Below are 14,293 nucleotides of genomic sequence, written 5' to 3' on the forward strand. Positions count from 1 at the left end.
CCTCAAGTCAAACTCAGATTTGGCTGAGTTTTATCTGTGCAGCCATTGAGGTCTCATGTGTGTTAATGACTTTGGGTTTGATGTTGTGTTAGAAGCCGTGTCTCTTGAAGTATTTGGCTCGTGCAAGGACATCATTGCAGAAGTCACAGCTCAGGTCCTGGGTGCTTCTGATGTAGCCAGGACCTCCAACATAGGCACAGAGTCCACCTGCAATTGATGAGACAGGTCACTACTGACTCCAGAGCCCCTCGTGGCTTCAGAGTGCTCATGAGTCACTTTAGATGCTCTTCCACACACTTATCAGGAATAATCTGAGGTTAGGGATGTGTGGCACAATGCATTACATTTGTCCCTATTAACCCCGTGCTGTGGAACCACCGACCCATGGGTTATACCCACCTCTCAGGTACTGGTCGGGGGTCCAGGTTGGAAACCGCCTCTGGATTTCTTTGATTTTAACAGTCAGGGCCTCAGTCATCCGGGAAAGCTGGGACTCGCTGATCCATGTTGTGGGAATGTAATGGCCAGGATCCTAGAGGAAGGGAGAAGACAGATGAAAAGCCAGGTAAGCCAGGTGGGAGGGTCATGTGGCTTCATGGGATCAGTATTGCTTTCTCATTTCCCTTCTCCTCCTCTCCTTCTCCTTTGGCAGAACCAGTACCACCTTCAGGCTCCCTGAGGATAAATAGTAAAACTACAAAGTTTTGGCAAAGGAAGGGACTAGCAGACATTTCAGTGAGACCTCAGTGTAATGGTGAGAGGAAGAGTTGCAAGCCCGGGTCGACAGGTAGCATAAGTTCCCATCTGAAGCTGTCCTTCAACGCTGCAACCACAAACCTTTCAAAAGTTCAGAAAGGGGATTTTCTATCTCTACTTGTAATTCTCCTTCCAGATAATCTGAATGTCTAAAGGTACCTTGGACTTTTCTTCTCCACCTTTGATTGCCATTCCACGTAGGTTTAACCACTTTTAGGAGAAATACCTGACTCTGGGGAATTCTTGCTTCATCTTCAAAGATGATAAACTCATCCTTTTCCCAAGAATGAGATTTTACAAAGGAGACAGAAAGGGGCAGCAGCAATGACACTGGCCCTAATATCACCAAAGCTGCCCTTGGTCCCAGTTATGCACTTTCTAGCTACCGTGTGACTTAACAGCAACGACACTCTCCTTGTAAATTCACCTTCACTTGTAGATGACATGCCTTCTCCAACCCCATTTCATCAGATTGTTAGACAGTTCCCCAAATCAAAATAAGATAAAGTATTTGAAAGTGCTTTTAAGTTATGCCATACAAAGTACTAATAGGAAGCCAATTTAAAGATCTTTGAGGAATACATTTTCCTAAAAGCTTAAAAAATGACTGCAAAAGTTACTGGTTTCTTGACAACTATGACAATGATGCGAAATGCAATAGATAAAATCTGTGGTCTCATTGTCTCCCCTGCCATCGCCGATTCCCCCAGAGTAGGGTTAATTCAACAGTGGAGTGAATTGATGATAAGTGAAACCAGGCAGAGAAGTGAAACCAGGCAGAATTCATGCAAAAATAAAATTTGACCTTTAAAACTAAGAATTGCATAGAAGGAAAACAAGGGAAAAGGAATTCAATATTCATTGACAATCTACCAGACACTTAGTACTTTTTCACATTATTTGATTGAATCTTCATAACAATTCTATGAGGATGACATTTTATAGGTGGGGAAACTGAGGCCCAGGCAGATTAAATGGTTTATCCATGGTTCCATGGTTGTAAGATAACAGAGCAAGGACCCAGTCTGTGACATTTTTCCTGCATGGTCTTATTGTAAATCCAGAATAGGCTACAGATGATGACATCCTGGAAACAACATAATTCACTTTGAAAAGGAATTGTGGCTTAAAATGAAGCAGAAATGTGGCAGTTCATCTCTCTCGGGCAGCCATGGTTCCCACAGCCCCCGGGAACCCCTTTCACTCTGCCCTATAGGGCTGTGCCCCAGGAGTGCCATCCACACGACAAATATGAAGGTGTCCTCGTCGGGCTGTGCTGTTCAGCACAACGGCCATACATTATAACTGATGGAAGGTTACCTGCACCACCCCGATTCCATTGTCCATAGTGCCCACGTTGACCAGGACACTGCCACCAGGAGACTCCCTGGACATGACACCAGCGATCACGGCAGGATCCACACAGTACTTTTGGCCAACAGTATGCATCATAGGCTGATATCTCAGTAGGTACGGCAGGTCGATTTCAGCCATCCTTTCAGAAGCACGAACTCCTAAAGCAAACATAGAAAGAAAGATGTGGCTTGGTGCAATGTATACCGAGACAGGAGCTCAAGAGGAGAGAGGAAATATACTCCAGGACCTGGGCAACGGTTGAGAACTGAGAAGCCCATGTTTGGGTATGAAGCTCCTGGCAGGCACTGTTAGACTTGAGACTGTGATTCTCCTCCTATGAGCCTGAGTCAGCATCCCCTGAGGCAGTGTCCTTTGTCACTGCCAAGGCCCCTCATCTGGGCTCTCAGAGCCAGCTCTGGTCCTCCCAGGAAAATTCTGTGGTCACAGGCACCATGGGAGCCATTCTAAGCATCCTAAACTGAGCCACCCAATAAAATGCAGCTGTCCATCAGCTACAATGGGCACATGATATGATGAAGAAGTTCTCCTGCACCCTTCAAGAAGTCCTTGGAGAGTGTCTCTGACAGTCTCCCTTGTCTACCTTTGGACTCACCCTTGTCTACCTTTCCACCCTTAAGTAATACCCAGGAATCATGTGTACTTAAGCCTTTATGAACTAAATAGAGTGCTGGACAAAATGAAAACCAACCCTAACTGACCTGGCTAGCCCCCTCACCTCCTAAGCACACTTATGATTTCAGAAGCACTCACATCCCATTACTGACTGGTATTTACGAAAACACTGTAAAGTGAGCACTGCATTCCCCTTCTGGTGGAGGATTGGGGCACTAAGTGACCTGAAGAAGCAGAGCCAACGCTCAGACAAGGTCTTTGGACTCCATGTCCAGTGCTCTTTCTACCACTCGGGAGCATGGGGCCATGGGAACCCAAAGGATATATTGAGAGGATAAAAACATGTGGGAATGACTGAGAGACACAGGTGTGGAGTATCAAAGGGAAGGGAGAAAATCCTGTTGCAGCCACCCTTGCCTGCAGGAGTCACTGTCTGAGAGGAAGGAGCAGGAGGGCAAGGAAGACATTGAGATTATAGCTACCACAGTAGTTCAGGCCTCTGCGCCTTCCAACTCCACAAGCTGCCCCGGGGGTGTCCAGGGTCCGGATGTTTCCATAGCATCCCCAGTTGCCGCTTTCAGATGAATCTACAAATTGAGAAAATTTCAAGCTGAGGCATTGAAGTAGGATAGTTGTGATCATCTTTCTGTCCACGAATGAAGTGACATTAATAAACACAACTATACTGAAGTCAATGATAAGAGCTTGACCCTGTGACAAAAACCCTTGTGAAATTTACAGTATAGTGACTAAGAGATTATCACAGAACCATCTTGATACCGAATTGGCAACCGCTGGACAGTTCTTGCCAAGCTCTGAGTCTGTCCAGTGCTGTTGAGTGGGTGTCTTGGGGTCAAATTAGAGACCATGTGTTCCTTATAAGCTAGTCTGCATCTTCCATCTTCCATCAGCTCTCAGCACTTCTGCCTCCAATACCCCTAACTTATTGGTATGGTGACATATTTGTTTGCTCTCAAGAAACACGGATAAAGAGTGGGCCCCCTGAAATCTCTGCCCAGACCCCAAGCAAAGGCAGAGCTCATAAACTGTGACGTGGAGGTGGCTTCGCCTGCTCTCCAGTGCACATCTAGAGGATGCCTAAGATAGTTGAGAAGAGGGAGGGCACATGGCGATCCCAGAGAGGAGAGGTTTCACACACTGGTGGGATTCCACAAAGACCACTGAAAAGAAGGACATTTCTGAGTCTTTATCATTCACACTCCACTAAGAGGGCACAGACCCAGTAACAAGATGCCTATGGGTGGCAGGAATTTGCCCCTTGACAGAATCACCTCACTATTATAAGCCTGTAAGGATTTCTCATTAGATGCTCTTTTTGATTTGTTTTATTCTTTGATGAAAGTAGATTATATCATCAAATCTTAATAATTTAAAGATCTTTAAATATATGTTTACTGCTTATCTCATATGTGTACGTTTAAGTGGATATATTTTAAAGTTCTCTTACTAAGAGCTTCATGGGATTAGCATCTGAAAATACTAGTATTTTTGGAGTACATACTTCTGGTTTAAAAACTTTTGAGGAATCTAAGAGAAATGAGAAAATGAAATGTCTTGGTCTTTGTGAGTATACAAAAAATTAAACAAGCCAGCGTGTCCTTTTTTATCTTTTAATCAGTACATTTTATTTTTATAATTGGTGACAAATACCCTTAATGGTACCTGGTTGTGTCACTCATTGCTCCCTGCCTCGTAGCCTCTCTCTAACCACATAACATGATTCTTGAAGTTCCTTATGGTCCCAAAATTCCTTATAAGAATTTTTAAATATTTGTTGAATAAATAGGTCAACAAACAAATGCATGCAAGACTGACCTCATCTGAGCAGTTTTTAGAATTTTGAGGCACTAAAAAAATTTGTTTCTCTTGAGGAACTATGTTTTCTCCTTTTATTTATCAAAAAAAGTATACTTTTCCTTTTTCGCTCCAGCTGTAAGGAACCTTAAAACCAAATCTGAAATTCAAACATTGCAAACATGTCAGCCTCAGTGGCCAGCTTAGTCACATTTCCCCAGTTCCCTCAAAGCAGGTTTTCTGCTGAATCACGTTAGTCCTATTATGGTAAGCAACCTCAAGCCTTGTGTGGAAATCTATGGTCCAGTCATAAATTCGAAAAATACTTTTGGAGAAAGATTTTCTATAGAGAAACAATAAGTAGTTATCAATGGAATATACTTAAAGTCTGCCTCAAGCAATGCTGTTGTAAGCCCACCCTACATTTTAGAGAAGCCCCTTCTTTTGTAGGGCATCCAAGAAGCGGTTGCTTGTCCATGGCTGTGACTAACTCCGGGATTTGTCAAACAGTTTAGGGAAAAAATTACATTTTCCACTGTAGTTTTACTTATCAGAAGTACCATTATGTTCCTTCCCATCTCCAAGGTCATTTGGGAAAAATAAAACACACTCACCAATAAGGGCAAAGAGGCCCAGAAGCAGCCACAGCACAGACATAGTGATGATCTAACTCTGCACGTCCTAAAATTATTTCAAAATAGAAATTAGCTCGCAGGTGTAAAAATGTCCATCATCGTAATAACAATATGGGAAGGTATGAGGAAAAAAACTAAGAACAAGTTTCCCCATGTCTAAACTAAAAAAATTAATGGTTTGAATCACAATGAGAAAAGCAAAGGTAGGACATGTGCTCCATCCACCCTTTCAATTAGTTTAAAATGACAACACTCCTGCTTAGCCCACAGGGACAATAATTCTTTCAAGAAGCCAAGATACTTTGATTCTCAGTGACGAGAAACATAGTGACCCCGACTTCAGATGCTGAAAAGCAAGTTTTTGCTGCATGTGACTTATCCCAATAGCCTTTTCATTATAAAAAGATAATACAAAAAGGAGATGTTTGTATTTGTGTTTCTTTTAATTTGGTTCTTTTTCCTTCAGATTAGAGGACAGTGTAACCTTTGAATATATTCTTTACTTTGGTCATTGGAAGGAGCTGGGAGACATTGCCCCCCACTCTAAGCCCCCAGCCTGGGGAGCTCCGACTCCCTTGGCCACCTTGGGCCATGTCCCCCATCGCCCCCACCCCCGGTGAAACTCCTGGGCTGGAACAAACCTGGGCCACAGCCTGGGCAGAGGGATAAAGAGACGGGTTGTTCCCACCAGCAAAGTCACATCCCCATGAAATCAGGTCATGGTCAGGGGTCCAGGACCAAACCTATAAGGTGCTCTTCAGACAGGAGAGGTGACTACTGTCGCCATCAAGTGCTTGCTCTCTCACTTGTTGTCATGTGCTTTCTCTCTCTCACTCAACCATTCCTCTAGTCACCCACCCACATGTCCAAAGAGACATGGTCCCCTGCCAGATGCCAAATGAAAAACCAGTGCCACCAGCATCCTTGCAGTTGGCCCTAGGGAATGCTGGAGGAGCAGGCCGCCTGTTCCCCAACGCCTCACCCACCACCAGCTCCTCCCATTGCAGGGCACTCCCATCACCTGCTCCAAGAGACTGAGCCTGGCTACCTGTCATTCTGAATCATAACTGTCATTAAAGCAGGAGTGGGTGCATAAATGTGGAATTTGGCACTTTCATAACGCTATGAGTGGTCCCTTCCAAACACCCAAGAAGAGATTGCATCTCGAGGTGAAGGAGAGGTTGTGAGGTGTGTCGTAGACTAATCAGGGGATCACTTTGTAAGTTATGTAAATGTCTAACTGCTATGCTATACACCTGAAACTAATCAACTGTTGAATTCGACTGTAATTGAAAAATTAAAAACAATTTTTTAAAAAAGATGAAGAAGTAGTAAGAAAGTCATTTGAATTAAGTCTTCTTACACCAAGGGGTCGCGTGCCTCTCAGATACGTGTGCCACCTTGTTTTTGTCCCTTGCAACACTGAGACGGTCTACCTGATTTCTTGTAACTGAGCAGAAAATGTCATGCTGAGTCACAGCCCAAAAGAGTTATGGGAACTTGGAATTGTAGTGGGGTCAGCAGGAACTCTTGGGTTCAGTCACCGAACAGGAATTGTCTATTTAGCACTCAGCATTGAATGAGAGAGGACACCCTGTCCCAGGAAAAAGACTGAACAGTCGCTCAGATATGGGAAAAGCTCATAGAAAGTCCATCTTGACAGAGTCTTTATGGAAAGAACCCAGCAGAAAATAGCACTGCCTGTAACCCGATGCTAAATCTGGGACATTTTACTCTTTTTGCTGCTTTTCTGGGGAGCAAAAACAACTTCTTCTTGGAAGCCCAAGTGCAAGTACTTAGGTTTATTGCAGCATGAAGGCTACCTCATCCCCAAGTGTTATGAAAGTGTCAAATACCACAGTTATATGCACACTCCTGCTTTAATGGAGGTAACAATTCAACTAAATATCTGTTGAGCAAACACTTGAATCAAGAGTCTAAGTAAATATACAATTACTTGGAAAAACAGAGTTCTTTTCCTTCATGTTTCCTCCACAATTACACCAGGAAAGAACAAGCAGCAACAATGGACATGAATACTATATGTTGACACAAGCCAAGCTCCGGGCCCCAACTGTACAGGCACCTGGCACTTGGTGGGAAAGGGACTGCCCGGGCTCAGGGAGGGTCCCTGCACTCTCGATGACTAACCTATTAACATCCCTCACTCCCAGCACTTGGAACCACTGTGAGAATGTCTAGCCAGACTGCACAGAGTCAGTGCCCAGCACCATGTCTGGCTCATCCCCCACTTCTTGGAGAGCAAATAGTGACAAGCAGCATGTGTGTGTCAACAAGCTGGAGTCGTGGCACCCACCAGGCACCCTGGAAACTGACAGCCTGAACCTCCTTTGGGGACAATTCAAGTTCCTAGAGTCATCTCCAGCCTCTCTCCACAGCACACTTTGCAGTTCCTAAAGGGTCGTTTTGGTTTGCAAGGAGGAATCGATCATTTCTTCCTCACTTAAACAATTGTTCTGGAAAAAGTGGCACTAAAGTTTTGGTCTCAGCAGTTCCTCTACCATAGAGCTCTCATTTCTTTTCCATGAAAACTCTCCCAGACCTTTGCCATAAACTTCGATCCCTAGACACCACGCCTGTCCACCTCCCACCACACCCTCCCCCCCCCCCCCCGCCCCCGACCCCTTCCCTCCTAGGGCCCTGCAACCAGCTTGGGCAATGTGTCATATCCACACCCTGCCAGGCCTGGGGGTAAAGGTAGCCCCTCCCCATCATGGGTCCCCATTTGATCCCGGAAGAACTGAGAACTGCTCTACACTTCCACTTTAGGCCTGGTCATCTGCTCCACATTGCATTGTCACCCTGGTTTTGTTGCCCCCTCTCTCTCCCTCACTTGCTCCCTGAGAACCTTTTCGTCCCGTCTCAGTACCCCCTCTCACTGTCTCATCTTTCTCTTCCCTCCACACACTGGCGGCAACATCCCAGCCCTTTGCCTCCAAGATAGCTATGTACCAACAGGCCTTACATTAAAATAACAGCAACAGTCACCAATATAAACTGTTTCTGCCACTAAGGTTGCATATCCTTGAGAGAAATCTAACTTTTCAAAGTAAACCATAAGGCTCTTTTTAAACTCACTTTTTGCAGAGGTGATTTTCTACATGGTCTGGGAAAAATACCGATTTACTAAATTGGAGTTGTGAGCAAAGATTACAGGCTGGGAGAGCTCAGAGTTTTGGTCACTTCTCTTCACACTTTGCAGATCAAAACTTTCTCCATGTGGAGAGAGGCCTAGAAGGGACTCCTTCTCTCTGTGAGGCTACCGTGTCTACTTTCCTCACTATCTGATCGGAGCTTCCAGAGTTGAAAACTTCAGTCTTGATGCTGGAGGCTGTCCCAGAAATATTCCATTCTGAACAGAGACCAGACCAGAGACCACGGCCTCTCTGTTTCACCCAAGACTCTTGAAGCTTGAACATCCTTTAACTCTATCAAGCTTAAGCTGTCTAGACACATTGGACTTGGTTCTTTCACAGCTTCCAGAAAAAACAGAGCTCTGTTACAGAACCATCACTTAAGATTTATGAAGTTAAGGTAACCTTGGCAAGAGTGAGCATGAGAGTGGAGAAGAGAGCACCATCTGGTGAAATACAAATGCCTCCATCTGTCCTTTGGCTTTGAATAAACAGACTCCCCATTTGTCCTGTTACAGCTTCTATTAAATGCATATATAGTTCTGTTCTTCCATTCTTTGTTTTGCAAATGCTCACAAATCCAAAAGTAACTATATACTTGCATTAAAAGAAATATAAATTTCTGTAAATATTGTAATGAAAAGGAAAAAAATTGTTCTATCATGTACATAATTTTTTATAACTTGAGTTTTCCTCACAAAGTCCTTTAATTTAATCTGACTCCAACGTTTCTTGTTTACTCAGCAGCAAAGACAAAATCATTATCAATCGATCACCATAGACTGGATTTTCCATCCTAAATAAGCCTGAGCATAAATTCTACAACTCTGTTTTATACTCACCTGTCTTCACTTAGCTCTTGTCCTTAAAGGCAGGCAGCCCACTGATGCTTTATATACAGTCCCTGGCCTACTTGTTCTTTTTAAAAGTGTTGACTTCATCCTATTATGAAAAGATTTATGGCTAATTATAGCAATGATCATAATAATTAACAATACTTTGAACTTATAGAAGGCCTTTTATTCAAGGATGTCCTGGCATTTTGCAAACATTAACCAATTAGTTTCTCACCACACCTCAGAGGAGGGCAGATCCTAATTGTAGGTTCACTTTGACACTTTCAGGTCTAGTGCATTTTATTTGGACAAGTTTCTAGGAGTGGGGTTAGGTAAGAAAAAAACAAAGGAAGGAAAAAAGGAAGGAAGGAAGGAAGGAAGGAAGGAAGGAAGGAAGGAAGGAAGGAAGGAAGGAAGGAAGGAAGGAAGGAAAGAGAGGAGAATTTGGAGAATCTGAAACTTCTTCTTGGTCTGTATTTCAGGTGAGTAGAGCCACACCTTAGATAGGCTGGATGCTGCTCTTTTATGTAATCCAACACTCCATCTTGTTCCTAAATGACGACCTCAGTAAATACTTCAGGAGGGTTTAATGACATTTCCAGGAAGGACTCTGCCCCAGATTGCCCAGGGATGTCTCATAGCTACAGGAGGGTGCAGCTCTACTCAATGACAGGTTTTCCCCAGACGCAACCCTTCGCTTGCTCTGTGACTTCCACAGGCCCCTACCTCAGGCTGAAATGCTTTCGGGAACAGGGACAGTGTCTCATTGGTCTTTATAACCCCAGCACCTAACACCCTGCCTGACACATATAATATACTCCATAAAACCTGTGAAATACATGACTAACTTGTTTGTAATGTGTCCTCCACCCCTCTGCCCAGCCATGGCTAGAATGCAAGCTGTGAGCAGTGAACTTAACTGTGCATTTTCAACCAAGTTTTTACAGCCCAGAGCAGAGTCTGGCACATTGTGGGTATTGGGTTAATATATATTGAATTGATCAATGCAGGAAGAATTGCTACGACCTCACCCAATAGGATTCAGACCGGGTTCCCAGAGCTGGGTTCCAGGGCAGGCTTGCATGCCTCATGTTCCGTGCTGCCCTCTGGATATTTCCATTGCAACACCTATGACATTTGTTGTTGGTAGTGGTGAAGTTGTTTTGTCCATCTGAAAACAGCTTGAGAGCAAGGACTGGGTCTTTTTTCTTGTTTCCCCGAAATGGCACATAAGAGGTATTCAATAAGTGTTTATGGAATGAATGAACAAATGAATTAAAGGTTTGTTTACAGCCTTTAGGAAGTTAATGACTTGACATTAGCTCTAACTTTGGGGATTAGGATCTTGTTATTCTCTACCTGTGTCTGAGATGATGAGGCCACAGAAGGTGGGGCACTGTGACCAGATCCAGACCTAGACAAACTTCCCGAACTTTAAATTTGGGGACAAGGGTGTGAGAATGCTGGTGTCTTTTCTGTAATTGGCTGAGTTAGGTTAAAAAGTAAAGAAACAATGTACCCCATTACAAACCATATTCCCACCAAAAAATGGAACCCTTGCTCTTTGTTTTGTCCACTAAGGACTAGCACACATCAACGAAAACTAAAATTTATTACAGTGTGAAGAAATATGGGGATGCCTGGGCCCTGTCTGCAGACACACCATGTCACCAGGATTGGTCCAATCCTGAGCTGAGGGATCACATTAATGTCCCAGAAGGTTCTCCCTGCTCGGTAGCCAGCCTGTGGCCTGGCGACAGCTCTACAGAAACGATGCCCAAGTAGGCCTTCAGGCTTGTCCAGTCTTTAGCCAGAACCCTCATGGATGACCTTCCTTCCACAGACCTGATGGACGTCCAGTGAGGGACGTGGAGGAGGGACTGCACTGGGACTTAAGCAAGACTGCAGAGGAGCAGCTCATGATATTCTCTGCCATGTCCCCAGAGCTGGGTGAGCAGTGAATCCACCTAAAATTCTAACATCAGTTCCAATATGGTCACACCAAGCAATTCTGTGACACCAGCCGGGCGTCCTACGACTTAATTCCAACACTATCTACCTGGAGTCAATATCAGATCCCCAGGTTAAGGGCTCAGCCCTTGCGATTGCCACCTTGGCAAGTCCAAGTTGTGTCACCTGTGCTTCTAACCAACTGGCTATAACTCTGAGGTTCCAAAAACCTCCTCCTTGAGTTCAATGAACTTGGTAGAGTGGCTCATAGAATTCAGAAAAACATTTTACTAACTGGTTTATTATAAAAGGCTATAACTCAGGAACGGCCAGATGGAAGAGTATCTGCAAAGGGCGAGGTGTGGGGACAGGGTGTGGAACTTTTGTGTCCTCTCTGACTGTGACACTCTCTTAGCACCTCTACAAGTTCATCAACTCAGAAGCTCTACGAACCCTGCATCCTTTCAGTTTTTATGGAGGCTTCATACAGAGGCGTCAGATTGATTAAATCATTGGCCGTTGGTGATCGAATTGAACCTCCAGGGTTCTTTCTTCTCCCAGGGTGAGGCAGGGGCAGAATGGGCCCCAAAATTCCAAACCTCTAATCACATGGTTTCCCTGGCAGGCCCCATCCTTAGATGCTTCCACAAGTCACCTCAGTAATGTAACCAAAGATGGCTTTATCATTCTCATCACAAGAAATTCCAAGAGTTGAGAAACTCTGTTCCAGGAACGAAGAAAAAGACAAAATATATATTTCTTATTATAAATCACAACATACACACACACACACACACACCTCTCTCCCACTGTTGTTTTACTTCACAAACACCGGATTCTCTCCTCAGTTTGAGTTTGTGTCTTGAATGAATTTAATATTCTTACTCTCACCTTAAGGCCAGGTTCTGCATGGTACCCATCTAAAGGGACACAAATCAATTCTCCTAGAACCCCCAAACAAATAGATAACTTTTCAGGAAATTACCCTAAGTATGATTACCAAAAGGAGAATCGTTCCACACATCACCAAACTTCCCCCAAATCCTCTTTGCCCATCTACCACTCAAAAGTTTCAGAAAGTGTCTGTTCCTGCCCATACTATTTCTTCTCTAAGATATCTCCTAACCAATATCCTCTTCCCCATTCTTCTCTCTTCCTGGTACCCCATGGTATTTTCTTACATCCCAGCCATGTATAAATATCACAAGATTCTACCACATACAGGTTGAAACCATTTATCGAGCATATAAGGATCTTTCCCAAATGTCATCTCTTTTACTCCTCACTTAAACATCTTCATTGACAGATGATGAAAGTGTCTTGTTTAGGAAGGGAACAACTGAGCTAGGGGTCTAGGTCTGAGTTGACAGCCAAGTCTCACTTCCCCTGGATGACCACCCCCCACCCCCACCACCCTGCCCCATGTAGCAATCAAGTTATAAACAGGTGCTTCCTGGACTCTTGCTTCTTCAATCCCCTGCCCCGCTCAATGTTTGATCTATCAGTGAACTTTGGTCCTTCCTTTGGTTGCCATTCATGTCTCTGAGTAACAGCTTCTCATGGACCCTGCAGATTCTGTAATGACTTCCAACTCATCTCCCACAGCACCTGGGTCCTCTAACCCCAAGAGTCATAGTGGCCTAAAAAGAAAGTCACCCCAAAGCTTTCTGGACCCTACAGAAAAATGACAGGTTTGTGTTTTAAAAGTGTCTTTGGGCTGCTGATTGGACTAGAGGTGAGCAAGAGTGAAGGGACCAGAGAGACATTGCAGAAGACCATGTGAGAGATAATGTTTGAACTAGGACAATGGTTAAGAGGGTAGACATAGTCGAGATGTATCTTAGGGGTGGAATTGACCTCACCTAGAGTGGGACTAAATGCAAAGAAAGAAGGAACTAATGAGGGCATAGGCAATGAGGAGAATGGTGCTAGAATGTTAGCCATGGCGCAGATTTGCAAAAGAAAGTCAGGAATTTAGTTTTAGACATATATTACCAGCATGGTTTTTCCTGGGAATTGGCCCCTATCTTCAGTTCTCTTGCACTACAAGTGTGAGTACCATGAGAGTAGCCACATTGTGTCATGTCTCTACCTACTTGGTCACAGCCTCTTGGACTGAGGATGGAAAAATGACTTGAGTTGGGTCAAGACACAGCACGGAACCAAGAAAGATGTGGCCATTTCTCTTCAAATTGCTGAAGTTGAGGGCATGTGGATTTGATATCTGTTAGTAGTCTAGAACAGGGGTTGCCAATCTATGGTCCAAGGGCACCATCTGCTTTATAAATAAAACTTTATTAAAACACAGTCATGACCATGCATTTACATATTATCTATAGCTGCTTTTGTGCCATAGTGGCAGAGGTACTTGCTACAGAGGCCATATGTCCCACAAGCCTATTTGGGCCTCTAATATAAAGTTTGCCATCCACTGGTCTAGAGTCTGCATTTGGTCTGAGGTGCTAAAAAAGCAGCTAGAGAGAAAAATGAAGTAGCTGCACAGGAATAAGAAAGAGTGAGTATTGGAGAGATTCCTGACAGTGTCCTAAGCAGAAGGTCCAAATGCACTGGAGGTCCAACCATGTCCGTGTCCGCAGGTTCAGTTGAAACACCCAATGGTCTCAGACTAAATTCCTCTTTTTCTTAAAAATAGTTTGAGTTGAGATAATGATATTTGCAACTAACGGGTTCTATTATTTAATTTACTGACTTATTCAAATCTTACCCATTCATTCAAAAATTCATGGAGAATTTATTCCATGTCAGATATGATGCTGGGGATGGATGATGTGGGCATGAACAGGACAGCCCCTAGAAAACTTATATTTTAATAGAATGAGTTAGACTTCATGTGCCTGTGAGACGTTATAATCCCATAAGAATATAATGGAGCTGAAAAATTCCTATCGCTTAGTGGCATCATGGCTGTCCTAACATCATCTTCTCTTGTGCTTAATTTAACTTCGTGTTGTTTTGGACAGTAATGTGCTGTACAGACTTGTGGCCCGGGAGTAATAGGCTAGACTATATCACTTAGGTGTGCAGTAGGCTAGACCATCCAGGTTTGTGTAAGTGCCCTCTGTGATGTTTACACTACAATGAAATAGCATAATGACTCACTTCTCAGATATATCCCTGTTGTAGAAGCAAAGGAAGA

The 14,293-nt window shown here is 43.9% G+C and overlaps 1 protein-coding gene across 1 annotated transcript; it reads right to left on the bottom strand.

Annotated features, from left to right (window-relative positions):
• Window positions 1-88: 88 nt before the first annotated feature.
• Window positions 89-5,217, bottom strand: LYG1 (lysozyme g1). Its single transcript, XM_016157244.2, has 5 exons — window positions 5,175-5,217; window positions 3,228-3,332; window positions 2,086-2,270; window positions 400-532; window positions 89-207 (listed from the first exon to the last, which is right to left on the bottom strand). The coding sequence occupies exons 1-5, from the start codon at window positions 5,215-5,217 to the stop codon at window positions 89-91; spliced, it is 585 nt and encodes a 194-aa protein (XP_016012730.1).
• Window positions 5,218-14,293: the final 9,076 nt, after the last annotated feature.

This window comes from Rousettus aegyptiacus, unplaced genomic scaffold (assembly GCF_014176215.1).
Source record: "Rousettus aegyptiacus isolate mRouAeg1 unplaced genomic scaffold, mRouAeg1.p scaffold_m13_p_7, whole genome shotgun sequence".
Classification (NCBI taxonomy): Eukaryota; Metazoa; Chordata; class Mammalia; order Chiroptera; family Pteropodidae; genus Rousettus; species Rousettus aegyptiacus.